A 16,327-nucleotide genomic window follows, 5' to 3' on the forward strand; every position below is an offset into this window, starting at 1 on the left:
TCCCCCCAAAAAGCAGTACTAAAAATTATCACTTATCTAATGTCTATATACAGAAATGCCTAGAGCACTGTTTCCTCTTGGTGAATATGTTGTGCCTAAGATTGTTGGTATTTTTGAAACCTGGTTCACAGAGTCAGAGTAACTGGAAGTTATTCTGATATTGTGAACTAGGAAGGACCTATTTTTAAAAAGAACAGAAGAGATAGGAGGGGGGGATAGAGTACTACTAATAATTTCAGATGATTTGAGTCCAGTTAAAGTAGAAACTCATGTAAGCCATAATAATAATGTTTCATGTAGTAGTGAGTTTAAGGCTATCTGGTATGAAGTTAAGGTTAACAGGATAAAATATATTGGGGATGTTGCCACACACCTGAAAGTTTAGTTGCTGGATGCTAAAATAGTAATCATTGTGGATGACTTAAATTTTCTGAACATTAATTGGACAGCAGAGAAATGAAGGAGAATTTATTGAGTTGTTACGAGACAACGTTCATAAGGAGCATGTGAAAGAAAGAACTCAAGATCAAAGAGTGTTAGATTTGATCATAAGGATGCAACTGCTTTCTCACCAGTTGTGACAGTGATAATGCTACACCTGACCTGGGAAGTATATGGCTTTTCCAGTTAGGAAAGGTTACATGCTGAACTATGAAACTGGAAATTTATGACAAACTCAAGAGAATACTATTTTTGATCTCATAGTATCACTTATTAAAAAGAAAAGAAATCAGCAGTGCACAGAAGTATTTGAAAAGTTGTTTAAATCATGTAGTGAATGTGTCCTTAGGGTTCCATGAACATATAGGCTGAGAATGAAATGAGTATGCTGTGTTGTTAAGTGAGTTGTTAAGCAAGAGAGCTATAAGATGATGTAGAAGGGGTATCGTGAGAATAAGGATGAAAGGCATTATGAAGTATATAAATTGCAGGCTAGAAAACTTCCAATTATTATATGGAAAGTTGGATTATGAAAGAAATTCATTGTGCATGCTAAAGGTAACCAAAAAAGATTTATCGTTAGGCTGCAAGTTAAAGAAAGAATGAATGTGGAAGAATAACTTTACTGAATACAGATTGTACCCTTGTGTCAGAAGTATTTATTGTTCAAATAATGAGTGCTCAGTTCACTGAGATCTGTCAACCTGGTTTATATAATACAGTGCGCAGTGGTATGTGGCCTCAGTTGGGACATCAGCACACATGCTGAAGGAATGTTCAGCCAGACTGGTTAGACCCTTGATAATTTGAATCTCAGCTCAGGATACATCCCAAAGAATCTATGATAGTCCCATTGTACAGAGTGTTTGTGCAAAAACTGATGTCAAACTATCCTATCAAATTCACTTCCCAAAGTGCAACAGTATCATAGGAATTGCATGGGGAGAAGGTGATTGCTTCTTGAGTTTTGCTTAGGAACTGCCTGGCCGAGGCAATGTTTGAATGCATTGCCAAGGTCAGAAGGTCCAATAAAAGTAGGTGTGAAATAGATGAATGAAGAGGTGAGACATGCAGTTTGGAAGAGGGCATTAATCATGGAGGCAGCACAGAAGATAAAGGTAGCAGCAAAATGCAGAATAAGCTTTATAAAGGATGATATTCATCCTTTATTCAAGTGTAAGCAAACAAAGTTTTCACATGAAGTCACTTTGTGACTGGGCTACTTATATGTGGAGGCTATTGACTTCACATCAATTGCCTTAGTATCCATAATGAGACACATATATCCTTATGGACATGTATAATGCTATGCATTATGAGAAGAACCACTACCCAGACTGGTTTTGACCTTTATTAAGGTCATTGAGGTATATGAGAAATTGAGTAAACTTATATACTATATAACCATGTGCCTGAATGTTTCAAGAGTTTGCAACAGCTTTGATGTACCTCTAACATGAGTTTTAGATTGGCCCAGGTTCCAGAAGTGGAAAGGAGAGTAAAATTGTTCTGCTTCCTGAAGTTGTGGTCAAGGTTAGTGAGGACCAGGATTCAGACTGGGTTCACAACAGATGGGTTTGCTAAAAAAAGAATGTGTTTTAAAATCTACTTACTATAACAGATTGGACTATAAATTTAGGCTTAGTCTTATCAGCAAATATGCTGCCGAGCGATATCCCAGAAGAGGAAAGTCACTAGTGGTGTGCCCCGAGAGTTGTTTTTGGGGCTGTTGCTGTTTAATTTGCACATAAATGATATTGGGAAGGGCTTGACTGGTGATATACAGTTGTTTGCAGGTTCAAGATTGCAAACTGTTCTACTCCTCATAGTTCCACTCCATGCAATTTGCATTTGGAAGAATTATGAGGAGTAGAATTGATGCAAGAGAATCAGACAATTGAGTTGGGTTAGCAGTTCGATGTAGGAAAGCGTAAGGTTTTAAATATTGGGAAGCAAAGATGGTATGCAGAGTATAAGATTGATGAGGAGATGAGGAATTTGTGGGTGATGGTGGATAGGGAGCTGAAATTAGGGACAATTTTGCTAAAATTGTGAGGTCACACAGTGTATTGTGGCAATGATGTGGCGAACACTGACATTTAAAAGTAAGAACATTATGATTCCATTATATAAGGCCTTCTTTGAAAAGTACTTCTGAAAATCAAGTGATCATTCATGGCTACTTGGTTTTCAGAAGGATGAAGAGGTGTTGTAAAAGGTTCAGAGATAATTGACTAAGGTGGTTTCTGGTCTGGAATGTTAAGCATGAAAACAATTGAGGAAATGCAATTTGAATAGTTGATTAGATAAAGGGGTAAAGTGAATGATCGAGACTTGTGAGTTAGTGAGCGGGTATTACTGCATTAGTGTAGATGAGTAGAGATATGGGAACAACAAGAGGCTAGGAGCTGTACAAAGAGGGTGTGAGCAAAGGGCAGGTGGGATTAGGACTAGATTTTTTGTGTGGGTAATGATATGTGACTGGAATTCTTTGCCCAAATTTTGCGAGTGCAAAGACAGTGAATGCATTTGCCATAGTATGATGAATTATGTGTGCAAGAGAGAGAGAGGGACATCCTGTAATGAATCTTGATTCCATGAAGGTCTGATGATGATAGTAATAGTAATTTCTTATGTTCTCCAAGGCAGATGTCAACAGATTTTCCCATCTTCCCATAGCAAGCCAGTTAACAAGTATGAGATATGTCATCACATTCCTAAATGTGATAGACTGAAATTTGTCCTTAGATGAATAGATGAGGATTGCTAGTTTGATATATGGTTTCACTGTAGTATAAGCTTATGTTTCTAGATATGCCCAGGATATAAGTGATGGAAACAGTTTTACTTTGGCCCTGTGTATTAGGATAGGATGAATTTAGTGATAATGATGATATTCAGCCTGTTTCTACCTTCACCCTATAGTGGGTAGAAACAGGCTGAATATCATCATTATCACTAAATTCACCCTCTCCCAGTCCATCTTGGGGGATTGTTTATTCACTTATGTGAATGAATGTATGAAGGTAAAAGACAATCACAACCATCCATGCCTAGGCAGGATTTGAACCCACAGTCGCTTGGCTGGAGAGCAGATACGCTAACCACTCGGCCAACCAGGCTGGTGTGAATTTAGTAGTTAATCTATTTTTTAGGGATTATGATTATTATCATCCTAACACCCCATGGAGTCCAAGACTCATCTAGGAGATTCCTTTATCATACACACAGCTCATCATACCTTCCCTTAAACATTCAAATTCTCTGCAGACACCACACTTCCAAAGATGACCTCGTATTCTCCCCTGATCTGCCACCTTATGAAAAACTCTTCAACATTGATCCTATAACAACTCTTTACCAACTTGTTTCTATCATAGCACCCCTCTTCCTCCTATCCACTAGACTGTAAATTGCATCTTCTCAACCTTTCTTCATATCAACATCCCAGAGATCAGAAACTTTAGTCCATCACTTCTGACTCTTTCCAACATCTCTTCGTCCTTTTGAAAACCATGTGACCAAATCTGTGCACAGTAGTCCATATGCAGCCTAATTAAGGCTTTATACAATAGAACAAGAATCTCCTTACTTCTACAAGTCAGTGTCTTCCACATCATTCCGAGAATTCTTTGTGATGTCCTCACAGTTTTGACAATGATTGACTGACTGATTTTCCTTTTCAGTCGTTTCCGACTGTAGGTGACTTTGTAGGCATTGCCACAAGGTATTCCTGTGAGATTTTTACAGGATAATTCGCCATTGCTTTTCACAACTCCACAATTTTATCCATGCTCAGGACCTACATTTGGCTGGGACGTATTCATGACTGTAATCCATGGGTGTTCACAGGGCCAGGTTTGCCTGTTCTGGGGGACGAAAAGCCAGAGTTTCCAGGTGAAAAAAAACCCTACCTTCATATGAGACTGGCTAACTTTAGTCAAAAGAGACCAGATAAAGGTTTCCCATGTCACTGACGAGAATCGAACCAGGTCTTTCCGACCAAACGGCTTCATCTATACTGACTGAGCTACGGGGCCTCTATTTGGCAATGTGTCCACTAAATTTTAGATCCATATTCACCATCAACCCAAGATCTATTATTCCTTCCATCTCCAACAATATATCCCCACCAAGCATAAATTCTGCATCCCATCTTTGTTTCCCAAATTTTAAAACTTTACCTTTTGCTACATTGAACTGTTATACCCACTCCTATGCCCATTCACTCAGTCTATGCAAGTCTTCTTGTAAGGCCACAACATCTGCTCTACTCCTTATGGTTTGCATCATTTGCAAACAACTGAATATCCCCATCCAAATCTTCCCCAATATCATTAACATACAGGTTAAACAGCAATGGCCCTCAAACAGACCCCTGAGGCACACCGCTAGTGACTTTCCTCTTCTGGGTTATTTTTTTTTCCATACACAACTTGCTGATACCTATCAGTCGATCTCTAATCCAATGCACTAGTCTAATATTCATCTCCATCTGCTCTAGTTTGACTACTGACATGTCATGCAGTTATAGCCACTAGCTAAAAATGTGTTGTGAAGGCAGATGAGATCAGTTGTAAGAACACCATAATAAACTGCCATGGCTCAGTGTGTTAGTGTTTAAGTGCTATTTGAACTGGATGATTGTGTGATCTCTTATCAAAATCTCTTCCATTGCGTGTGTGTTCACTTTCTGTATATATATATATATATATATATGTTAAAGATACCAAGCTATTTTAAATATAAACCTGGTTTTTTACTCCATTTCCCAAGTAAGCAAACAGACAAGTCAGTCAAGTTTGTGCCTGCAAGTATTACAAGTCTAGCTGACTTGTCAGCTAGACTTGCAATATGTTTATGCAATAGACTACTCACATCCACTTCATTCACCACAATTCCCATATAATCTATTGGTTCATTCGTTTCTGCAATGTCACTACCTGGATGATATATTCTTGCAAAGTGTTCACTCAGTAACTCAACTATATCAACTGATTCAATTACCTCCATACCATTGGCATTCTTTAAAATCATTCTGCCATCGCTGTGTAGGCATACGAACGGTTGCATGGTCGAATCGCTCGTCCCGTTTTTATAGTTTTAATGTGGTTCTAACTCCTGTTTTTAATTTAAAAGTGTCATAAAGAAACTCTACTTGTCACGCTGAAGACAGTGACATATAATTCAACGAAATCGGCCAAGTGGAATCCAAAATCTGAGTGTGCTAAAAAAATTGAAGCGTACACCGCGGTTGCTAACGAGTACAGAACAAAGGACGTCGCCATCTTTGCAGCTGTCCAGAGGAAGAAAGAAGAGTCATGAAGTGCAACAAGTGTCAGAAGGAATTGCTGTCCGACGGATGTTACATAACCTGCAGGAAATGCCATAGGAATCTTCACTTTACATGTTCCGGACTTTCTGAAACAACCTGGCAACGCAAATCCAATGCCAAACGAGAAGAATGGAAGTGCCTAAACTGTAGAGAGAAAGAAACGCCACTACCCACGATGCAACTTATTACGCCGGAGGCAGAATCGGACGATGAACTGAACAGACAACAAAACACTGGTGAGTCTTATAATTTGAGTTCCGTTAATTTATTACTAGAAATAAGTTTAGAAAATATAAAAGCCAGCTTGGTAGATCTTGTCCAAGAACTATTTGATAAACAGAATAAAGAAATAACAAAAAAAATTAGCGAATATGAAGAGTTTGTTAAATTTAATAATTCAAAAGTCGAAGAAGTCTTGCAAACGGTAAAAGACATTAAAACCAGCATTAACGCATTAACTGAGAGGCAGCACAAATTGATAAAAGACACATCGGAACTCTGTCAAGAATTTAATTCCCTGAAACAACAATACGAAGTTTTAAACCAACAACAACATAAAGAAGACCTTGTCATAAACGGTCTTCCAGAAACCGAATCCACAGAAAATCTCAGAGACGTAGTTCTAAAGTTAGGCCATGCAATTGACATCCCCTTACAGCATAATGATATTCAGACCATAAATCGGTTTCCCAGGAAGAACAGAAAACAAGGTTCGCCACGACTGGCACCAGTCATAGTTCGTCTGACAAGCAAGGCTACAAGAGACAATCTTATAAAAGCCAGCAGACTGAAAAAACCAGTAGTCAAGGATTTAAATGCATCACAAGACAATACGCCAATCTTTCTATCTGAGTATTTAACACCTTTCAATCAGAATCTTTTGTACCAAGCAAGAAAGGAAAAAACAGAAAAAAAGTATTAATTTTTATGGATCAAAGACGGCAAAATATTCTTGAGAAAGTCACAGACTTCAAAGTCTATACAAATAAAAAGCTCGGAAGATATAGACAGGTTGCCAGAGTGAAACAAAAGACTCTAACTTAGCTCAATAAGAAGATCTCAACACAACAAAAATGAATGTGAACCATCAGATAGATGTAATTACACCAGAATACACCAGTAATTGTACTTTCGAATCTCTTGATGCATGGAAACAAAACACAGTACAAGCGAGAGGTCTCTCAATCTTGCATATTAACATCAGAAGCATCCGAAAACATTGGTTAATATTACAGGCTTATCTGAGGAATTACACTGATATTATTGATATATTGATTCTTACAGAAGTATCCATAACTAATGACGAAGCAACTGCTTTCCAAATTCCAGGCTTTCAACAACATAGATCATGCCGCCAAACAAGAAGAGGGGGTGGAATACTAATATTTATGAAACAAAAATTAATAGCAAAAGAAATGGCCTATCAGTTTGAGCATGCTGAAACCCTCTGCCTCGAAATCATTAATACCACGAATACACAGCATCCCATAATACTAAATGCTATTTACAGGCCACCAAACCTAAACATGATAAAATTCTTACACGAACTCAATTGCTGGCTTTCAAGCCAAGAAATATGCTCAACCGAACATCTAATAATAATTGGCGACATAAACATAAATATTGCAAATGAAAACCAGAACACTGTACAATACCTAGACACACTATCCATGTACAATCTAATACCAACAATAACATCATGTACTAGAGAAGAAATATTCGGAAATACTATCACTGCCTCCTGTCTAGACCATATAAACGTCCGAGCATCACCAAATAGTTATATTGCATCAGTCATAAAGTGCAAAGTAGCAGACCATTACTTCACTGCTCTAAACCTGCACACCAAGACAATACCCATGCAATGTCCCACTGAAGAAAAATGACAGAAAACAATAATAGACGAAGAAATAGTCAACCACGAAATAAGAAAAACAGACTGGGAACACCTGGCATCAGATTCAGCAGATATCTTATACAACAACATTAAACTCACACTGGAGGAAATATATAAGAAAGCTACAAAGAAAGTCCGAATTCGATCAAAAACAACACAAAATCCTTGGATTACACAAAACTTAATCCTAGAAACACACAGAAAGGACGCTTTATGGAAAGAATTAAAGCGATATCCAAATAACAAAACTTTAAAAACTGAATATAAGATAACAAGGAATCGCCTTACAACACAAATCAGAAATGCAAAAAGAAGCTACTACAGAAACAAACTAACCTCCGCACAAAACAACATGAAACAAACCTGGCATCTGATTAATGAGATGCTAGATTCTGTTCCCAACACCATCACCTCCGAAACCATAAAACACAGCTTCATGAAAGACGCAAAACCTATCCAACAACTAGCAAACGACTTTAACCAATACTTTGCAGACTCCATCCAAGAACTTCACAGAAATATTCCCCAATCACAAAACGAGACCCATCACTTGGACCGCGATCAAAACAGACATTATGGTTCCCAACCATAAAAGAAGCAGAACTTCTCTCAGCAATACATCAAATCAAACCAAACAAAGGCCCAGGAATAGATGGTAGCAGACCTAAAGATATAAAGCAACATGCAACTAGTTTAAGTCCTATCCTACTAAAACTAATAAATAAAATATTTAAAACAGGATAGATACCAAGTATGCTAAAGACCGCCATAATTACACCCATATACAAACAAGGAAAAAGAAATTTAATCAGCAATTACAGACCCATAGCAACATTACCAATTATCAATCAAATTATGTAGTGGATCATACTGAAGAAACTCACAGCATACACTGAGATCTTTAATATTATCCCCAAAATACAATATGGTTTTCAGAAAAATAAGGGAACAACATCTCTCTTGGAAGACTTTACAGACATAATTAATACTGCCTTAGATAAAAACAAAATAGCCATGGTAGTCTTTATAGATCTAACCAAAGCATTCGATACACTTACACATCAAACCTTGTTAGAAAAGCTGAGGCATGTTGGAATAGACAGGCCTCTTCACAGGTGGTTTACAAACTACCTCCAAAATAGAAAGCATATCACACGAATCGGATCAAACCGAAGCAGAGAGCTACCAGTAACCTGTGGAGTGCCACAGGGAGCTGTACTCTCCCCAACTCTATTCAACATTTACACGCACGATATTAATCAGTTACCACTCAAAGGTAAGATATTCCAGTATACAGACGATACAGCAATAATATCCATCCATAATAACGCAAGCATAGCCCAAACAAATATGCAACATGATATAAATCTGATCATAGACTGGCTCACGAAAAACTCCATGCACCTAAACTCAGAAAAGACAAAATTAATGATATTCAAAAATCCATTGACTCGACCAGTTGATAACAAATATATAACCATCCAACATCCACTTTCCAACACAAAAAACACACAGAACAGCAAAACCACTACAATCACTCAGGTTGAAACAATACGATACCTTGGAATTTACCTCGATGCAGATATGAACTGGAATAGCCATATAAAACATCTACACAACAAACTCCGAACAATAAGTGGCTAACTATACAGATTAAAAGACATAGTTCCCATACGCCTAAAAACACTAATATACAAAGCACTATGCCAAAATATACTAAGATACGCTATAACAACGTATGCTTTCTGTGCGCCCTACAAATTAAATAGATTAATGTCGCTACAGTACAAAATGACAAAACTGATCTTTTGGGAACAAAGAGAAAATCACGACCTTATAAACATTGCAATGGCAGAACACAAAATACTGACAGCAAAACATTTATGTCACTATGCAGCCTTGCTAAAACATTATTTCGATGCCAACTACAGGACAGTTAGAAATACATACTGTATAACAAGACCTCAGACTCCTAATTATATCACATATAAATACAATAATCACTACGGAAAGGCCACGTGAAACTTCTACATCCCAGACATGATAAACAAATTACCTTTTGAATACAGAAACCTTACAAACTACAATAGCCTGAAAAGAGCTCTAAGGACATATTACGAACAAGAAACACGCACCCAAAATACCATACAAACTTAATGAAACACAATATATTTGCTCAGGCTTCCAGTTCAGCGACGCATCAGTACATTCCAATTTATTGTGTGTGGGGGTGAGCACGCGTGCGAATTTCTCAATCATAGATTCCGTAGCATCCTAACACAGCAAAAAAAAAAAAAACATAACCAACTGGTGTCATCCTCAGATAAGCTTACATTTAAGCTTCGAGGATGAAAGGAAAAAAAAATTAGTTCTCATCCAAGATGTATCATATGTAACGAAATGCAAGAAATGTACGTATCACAAGAAAACCGATGTATGTACTATATGTAAACCAATGTATGTAATGTAAAGATCACATGTAAACAAATGTGAGTAATGTATCATATGTAAACAAATGAATGTAATGTATATAATAACTTTAACAAATGTATGCAATGTAAAAAAAAAAAAATTATTTTAAAAGTAAATCATGAGTTTACACCGTATGTTTGTGAAAATAAGGACACATAATATTCAGATTGCATATGTGTAAATACTGTTGTATAATTACACCTTTTCAAAATTGAAAAAAAAAAATACTAAACCACAACATGTAATATTATACAACTTATGTAACTCTGAACAATATAATTGTAGATTATTATTATGATTGTTATATATAAAAAAATAAAAAAAAAACTGTTATTATCATTACTATTTAAATCTCATTATATGTAGCACAAAGTGCAGAACCTTGTAAAATAATATACTGAATAGATGATCATTGTACATATGTAAATATCTGAAAGAAGAATAAAAAAAAAAAATATATATATATATATGTATATATATATACATATATATATAAAAAAAAAAAAAAATGTGACATCTCCAGGGAGTCCGAAGACTCATCAAGGGAGGGCATGTACTCCACGACTCTCTGTCTCCATCACCAAATCCACCAACGCCATCTACTGCCAACCACTACTAATATTTTCACAAACAATTGCAAACTTCCATACCCATGGCGTGATTTGAACCCGCAGCCTTTTGGCTGGAGAGCGGATATGCTAACCACTCGGCCAACCAGGCCGGCATACCAAGTAATTTTATATAAACTTGGTTTTTAATCTTATTTCCCAAGTAAGCAAACAGACAAGAAAGTCAAGTTTGCGCCTGCACGTATTGCAAGTCCAAGGCAACTCTTGGTAGTGCCAGTCGAGGCAACTCGTGGTAAAGGTAGGTAAAGCTCTGATCACTTTCCTTAGTATTTTTCCCTCAATGTAAAGCACATCCCCTTGCGGAGATGTATGATGCTAAACATTAAAGGCAATGTTCACTACCCATACTGGTTTTGACCTTTATTGAGGTCTCGTCAGTGGGAGCCAGACCTGAAAATGCTAAGGTTGAAGTAATGCAGAGCTCTTTATGAATTTTACTTAAACAGGTTGCCGCAAGGTGCTTTGACCTTATAAATAAAATCTCAGGATGAGAGATGGATGTAGAAAGTTTTTTAACTTGGGCATATTATGTATTCAAGATACCAAGTAATTTTATATAAACTTGGTTTTTAATCCTATTTCCCAAGTAAGCAAACAGACAAGAAAGTCAAGTTTGCGCCTGCACGTATTGCAAGTCCAAGGCAACTCTTGTAGTGCTAGTCGAGGCAACTCGTAGTAATGGTGGGTAAAGCACTACCAAAAGTTGCCTTGGACTTGCACTACATGCAGGTACAAACTTGACTTTCTTCTCTGTTTGCTTACTTGGGATCACTTTTATTAAAAAACCAGGATTAAAAAACCAAGTTTATATAAAATTACTTGGTATCTTGAATACATAATATACCCAAGTTAAAAAACTTTCTATATATATATATACAGGGTGTTCGGGATAAATTTGACATATTTATAATTAATTATATTTTTCCGTAAGTTACATGTATTAACACACACTTCTCTTCATTTAAAAGTTTGGACCCTTCTTCATTCATATACAAGATGTCAGAAAGGATGGATAGCTGGAACCCACCTGAATCATGGAAGAGAATAACTTGTATCATGATGATTCGTGCCCGCCATCAAAATAAGGATATTACGACTGCTGCCCAATGCTCCCTGAATACAGTAAAAACAATCAGGCATGAACTAGAGACTTGCAATGGTGACTACGAGGATGTAGCAAGAAGAAAGATCCCTAGCAGACGATCTGATTGCGTTCGTACAGCAGAATTCCTCGCAAATCTGCAGGAACAGGTGTTGAAGAACCCTGGCATTGGTATTCGGGCTTTGTTCGTGGAGTTGCTAACTGTAGTCAAGCCCTGGATAACAAGGGTAGCCAATGGTAGGCCGTATGTATGGCAGCAGGATTCGACCCCTTGCCACACCTCTGGGAAAAGTCAAAAATGGTTGTCTGAAAATTTCTACGACTTCACCAGTCCAAATGTTTGGCCTCCAAACTCCCCAGACCTTAACCCCATGGATTATTTTGTATGGGGCGCAGTTGAAAAAGACACCAATCGCACTTCCAGTAATACAAAAGCCCAGTTAATGGATAAAATTAAAACAGTTTTTGCGGCCCTTCCCAGGGAGACTGTAGCATCAGCTTGTTCGAGGTTCCGAAGCAGAATTGAAGCTGTGATCGATGCTAATGGTGGTTATTTTGAGTAAATCTTGTTGATAGTATTGTAATTAACTCTGCCTGTAATGTTTTTTTGTCAATTCATTAAATTTAATAGATACAAAGAAGATTTTCTTTTTCCTTACGAAACTGTCAAATTTATCCCGAACACCCTGTATATATATATATATATATATATATGTGTGTGTATAGAGAGAATGAAACATTCTAATAGGGAGTGGCTGTGTCTGGTCTAATCTGTCTAAAGTGTATTTTTTTTTTTTTTTTTAAGTTCTTGAAGTGGATTTTTGGTTGTCTGTTTAAATGCATTAAAAATATATCTGATGCGTTGGGACCAAATAACAAATACATGTTTATAACACACATGCATTAGTTATCAGCATGAAGTCCTTTTGTGTTAAGAATGCTTGCTTTTTATATTTTAAAATATATTTGTGTAAAAATGAGGGTGGTCTGAAACGTTCTCGGCCTAACAATGAAAAAACAAATTTATAATTTCAAAATTATTTTTATTTTTCAACATAATCTTCCTTAAGACTAATACATTTATTCCTGCAATGCTCCAGTGTCATTATCCCATCCCTATAGTGGTTCTCAGTAAGATCTGCAAAATACCCCTCTACAGCTGCAATCACCTCTTGATTCGAAGAAGTACGCTGAACAGCGAGGAACAATTAGTTTTGGGAAGAAAATATAAGTCAGAGGGAGCTAAATCTGGGAAATAGGATGAATTTTCCTACAATATAGTGCAGATCCCTTAATTTTCCCATTGCCAAAACATCTTTCTGGGAAGGTGCATTGTCCTGATGAAGGATGATTTTTTTCTTCTGCAAACCGGGTCTTTTCTCACGAATATTTTTGTCTAGTCTAGTTAAAAGATTGGAATAATATTCCCCAGTTATTGTTTTACCTTTTTCAAAATAATTAATGAACAAAATGCTTTTAGCATCCCAAAACACTGATGCAGTGGTCTTTCCTGCTGATGGAACCAACTTTGTCTTCTGTGGAGCTGAATAAGCAGCTTCTGTCCACTGTTTTCACTGCTGTTTGGATTATGGTATGTAATGGTGAATCCAAGTCTCATCCATAGTAATAAATTGACGCACAAAATCAGTTTTATTCTTGTTAAATCACTCCAAACACTGTTCAGAGATTTTCATCCAAGTGCATTTTTGATCTGCTGTTAGCAAGCACGGCACCCATTTGCGCAAAGCTTTTTCATTTGCAATTCTCCATGCAAAATATATCCTACACATTCTTTTAAAATGCCTGTAGTTTCAGCAATTTCACGCACTTTGACTCGCTAGTCATTCAATACCATATTATGTCCATAAATACCATATCGTGCCTATAAACTTTTATGAACTTCGAATGAATTTCTTTTGCAGTTAAACCTTCTTTTACAAAGAATTTTATAACCGCACGATACTCAATTTTATCCATTTCAAGGGATACAGACAACACTTTTGCTTCAGACAGCTGTATAAAACAATCTAACCACTTGATAGAATGACTTGCAATTTCACATTGATGCTTATGACAGATGTACCAACTTAGAAAAAAAAAAAATCATGCTGATAGTGTTGCCATCTATGGTCAAGGCCGAGAACTTTCAGACCACCCTTGTGTATTATGTATTTTGTAAATCATATAAAGTATAGATTATAATATGTAAAATTGTTATCCTTTTGTATTTTATTTTTTAAAGCGCTTGACACTTTAATTGTAAACATCAATTAACTTTTGTATACATCTTTAAAAAAACTTCTACTTTATAGTAATAAATCTTTAGCAGGATAATGTTGGAATGCATGAATCATTAGTGGATGCTGAAGGTTATCCTCGATCTGATATTGATATTTATCAAGTAAGGAATTCTCGACATAGAATTTCATGTAAGTAGTCTTTATACTTACTAGTATATTTTCTCAAAATGTAACTTCATAATAATGGCTTATGTAGAAAATGTTTGGACCTTTACACCTTAGCAAGAAGATGGAAACCTGATATTGATAAAATCCATCCCCTATCCCTTACTGTTCTCTATAAATATTAGACCTTAAGTATCCAGTGTTTCAATAGCATAGTTTTTAATAAACAACATAAAGTGGATTTAACTTACATATATATTTTTATTAATATAAGATTTTTATCCTAGTATCAAGGACATCTTCAGTTTTGATTACCTTGATGGACCTGTGTTTCACTTAGGATTTCTCAGTGAGTGTAAGTCACAAAAATGCCTCCAACGATCTTGATCTTGAGCCTCTCTCTTCCATGTTATACCCATAGATTTCAATAGTGGATCTTCCCATCTTGTAGGTGGTCTTCCTGGTTTTCTCTTTATTCTTGGTTGCCAGTTAAGTATTCTATATGTCCATCTGTTATCCCTGAGTCTGGCTATATGACCTGCCCATTTCATCTTGCTTTCGTATACTGCAGTTACCATATCTTTTATGACTGATCTCTTTCTTAGTTCCATGTTTCTAACATGTTCCATTTTGCTGATGTTACAAATCCTGTGTTCTATTGCACGCTGTTATTCTGAGAGTCTCTTCTTTTCTTGTCGTGTTCCATATTTCTGATCTATATGTGAGTGATGGAAGAATGTCACTATTAAATAGTTTCACCTTTGCAGAGATGCCAAGAAAGATAGCCATGCAGCTTTCTTTTTGTTAGTTCTTCAGATAAATTGTTATTCATTTTTATTGTTTGTCCTAAGTAATTGTAGGAGTCAACTTGTTCTGTAGGGATGTTATCAATACATAGGTGACTGTCACCTGTGTAGATGTTTTTGAGCTATTTTGTTTTTTTTCTAGATTCATTTCTAAGCCTATCTTACTGCTGTTTGTGTATATTTTTTCACCTATTTCTTCTAGGTCATTTGGGTTGTGGGATATCAGTACCAGATCATCGGCAAACATAAGGATTTGTTGTTTTTCACCATCTATGCTTATTCTTCCGTTTAGGTCTATTTTTTTTCAGAATGTATTCTAAAGTGCTGGTAAATAGATTTGGGGAGATCACATCGCCTTGACGGACCCCTCTCTTTATATCTATATTTCTAGGTTGATCAAATAGGGTTATTTGTATGGTCTGATTTTTATTAATTTCTTTTATCATGTGGATGTAAGTAGGGTCTACATTTATTTCCAGTAAGGCACTGATGACTGCATTGTGTTCTATCTTATTAAATGCTTTTTTTAAAATCAATAAAGAGGAAACATAGAGGGATTCGGTATTCTCTGCATTTTTCTGTTAGTTCTGAAATGACCTGAATATGATCTATTCTGGAGAAGCCTCTTCTGAATCCTGCCTGCTCTCTACTGGAGTTGTCTTCGAGAGTGTTTTGGATTCTGTTCAGTATTACTCTGTTCATGGTTTTATATGAGAGAGTAGACAGATTAGACGATAGTTTGTCTTTCTTGTTCTCTTTTTTGAATAGAAGTATGGTTTTTGAAGTCTTCCATTCCTCTGAAATCTTTCTTTCTTTGAGCTACCACATTAATCTGGTAGCTCAAGGCTTTGAAAATAATTGGTCCACCTTGTTGGATTTCTTCAGCCTTAATGTGATAAAGTCCTGAGGCTTTACCTTTACTCATTTTCTTAAGGGCATGTTCTATTTCTTCTGGAAGTACATCTGGTATATTGTTTGGTTTTGGAATGATAGGTTCTGAAACTTGGCACTTAGTTGCATAGAGATCATTAAAAAAATTCTGTGCAATTTCTTCTATCCTTTTTCTATTAGTATGTTTATCTCCATTTTGATCCTGTAAAGCAGATGGAATTGACTGTTTAAAATTTAAGTCTCTTTCTATTTTTTTCAGGCTGGTTTTTCCTGCACTGCTTCTCTTAGTTTTTGTATCCTGAAAGCTTTGTAGTTTTCTGGAATTCTTTTCCTTAGTAACTTACAGATA

General features: G+C 36.3%; 1 protein-coding gene across 2 annotated transcripts in view; it reads left to right on the forward strand.

The window, feature by feature from the left end:
• The window catches only part of LOC150093877 (26S proteasome non-ATPase regulatory subunit 9), a 75,420-nt gene that overhangs the window by 881 nt on the left and 58,212 nt on the right, over nucleotides 1–16,327 (forward strand). Inside the window, exon 2 of one of the 2 annotated variants that reach the window (XM_090412996.1) lies at nucleotides 14,203–14,305. In XM_090412996.1, the coding sequence (XP_090269122.1) occupies nucleotides 14,203–14,305 (103 nt within the window). The remainder of the gene's footprint in view (nucleotides 1–14,202; nucleotides 14,306–16,327) is intronic. The other variant, XM_090412997.1, reaches the window with a different exon arrangement.

Source organism: Typopeltis vanoorti, chromosome 23, assembly GCF_054136105.1.
Source record: "Typopeltis vanoorti isolate ZY-2024b chromosome 23, IOZ_Tvanoo_1.0, whole genome shotgun sequence".
Classification (NCBI taxonomy): Eukaryota; Metazoa; Arthropoda; class Arachnida; order Uropygi; family Thelyphonidae; genus Typopeltis; species Typopeltis vanoorti.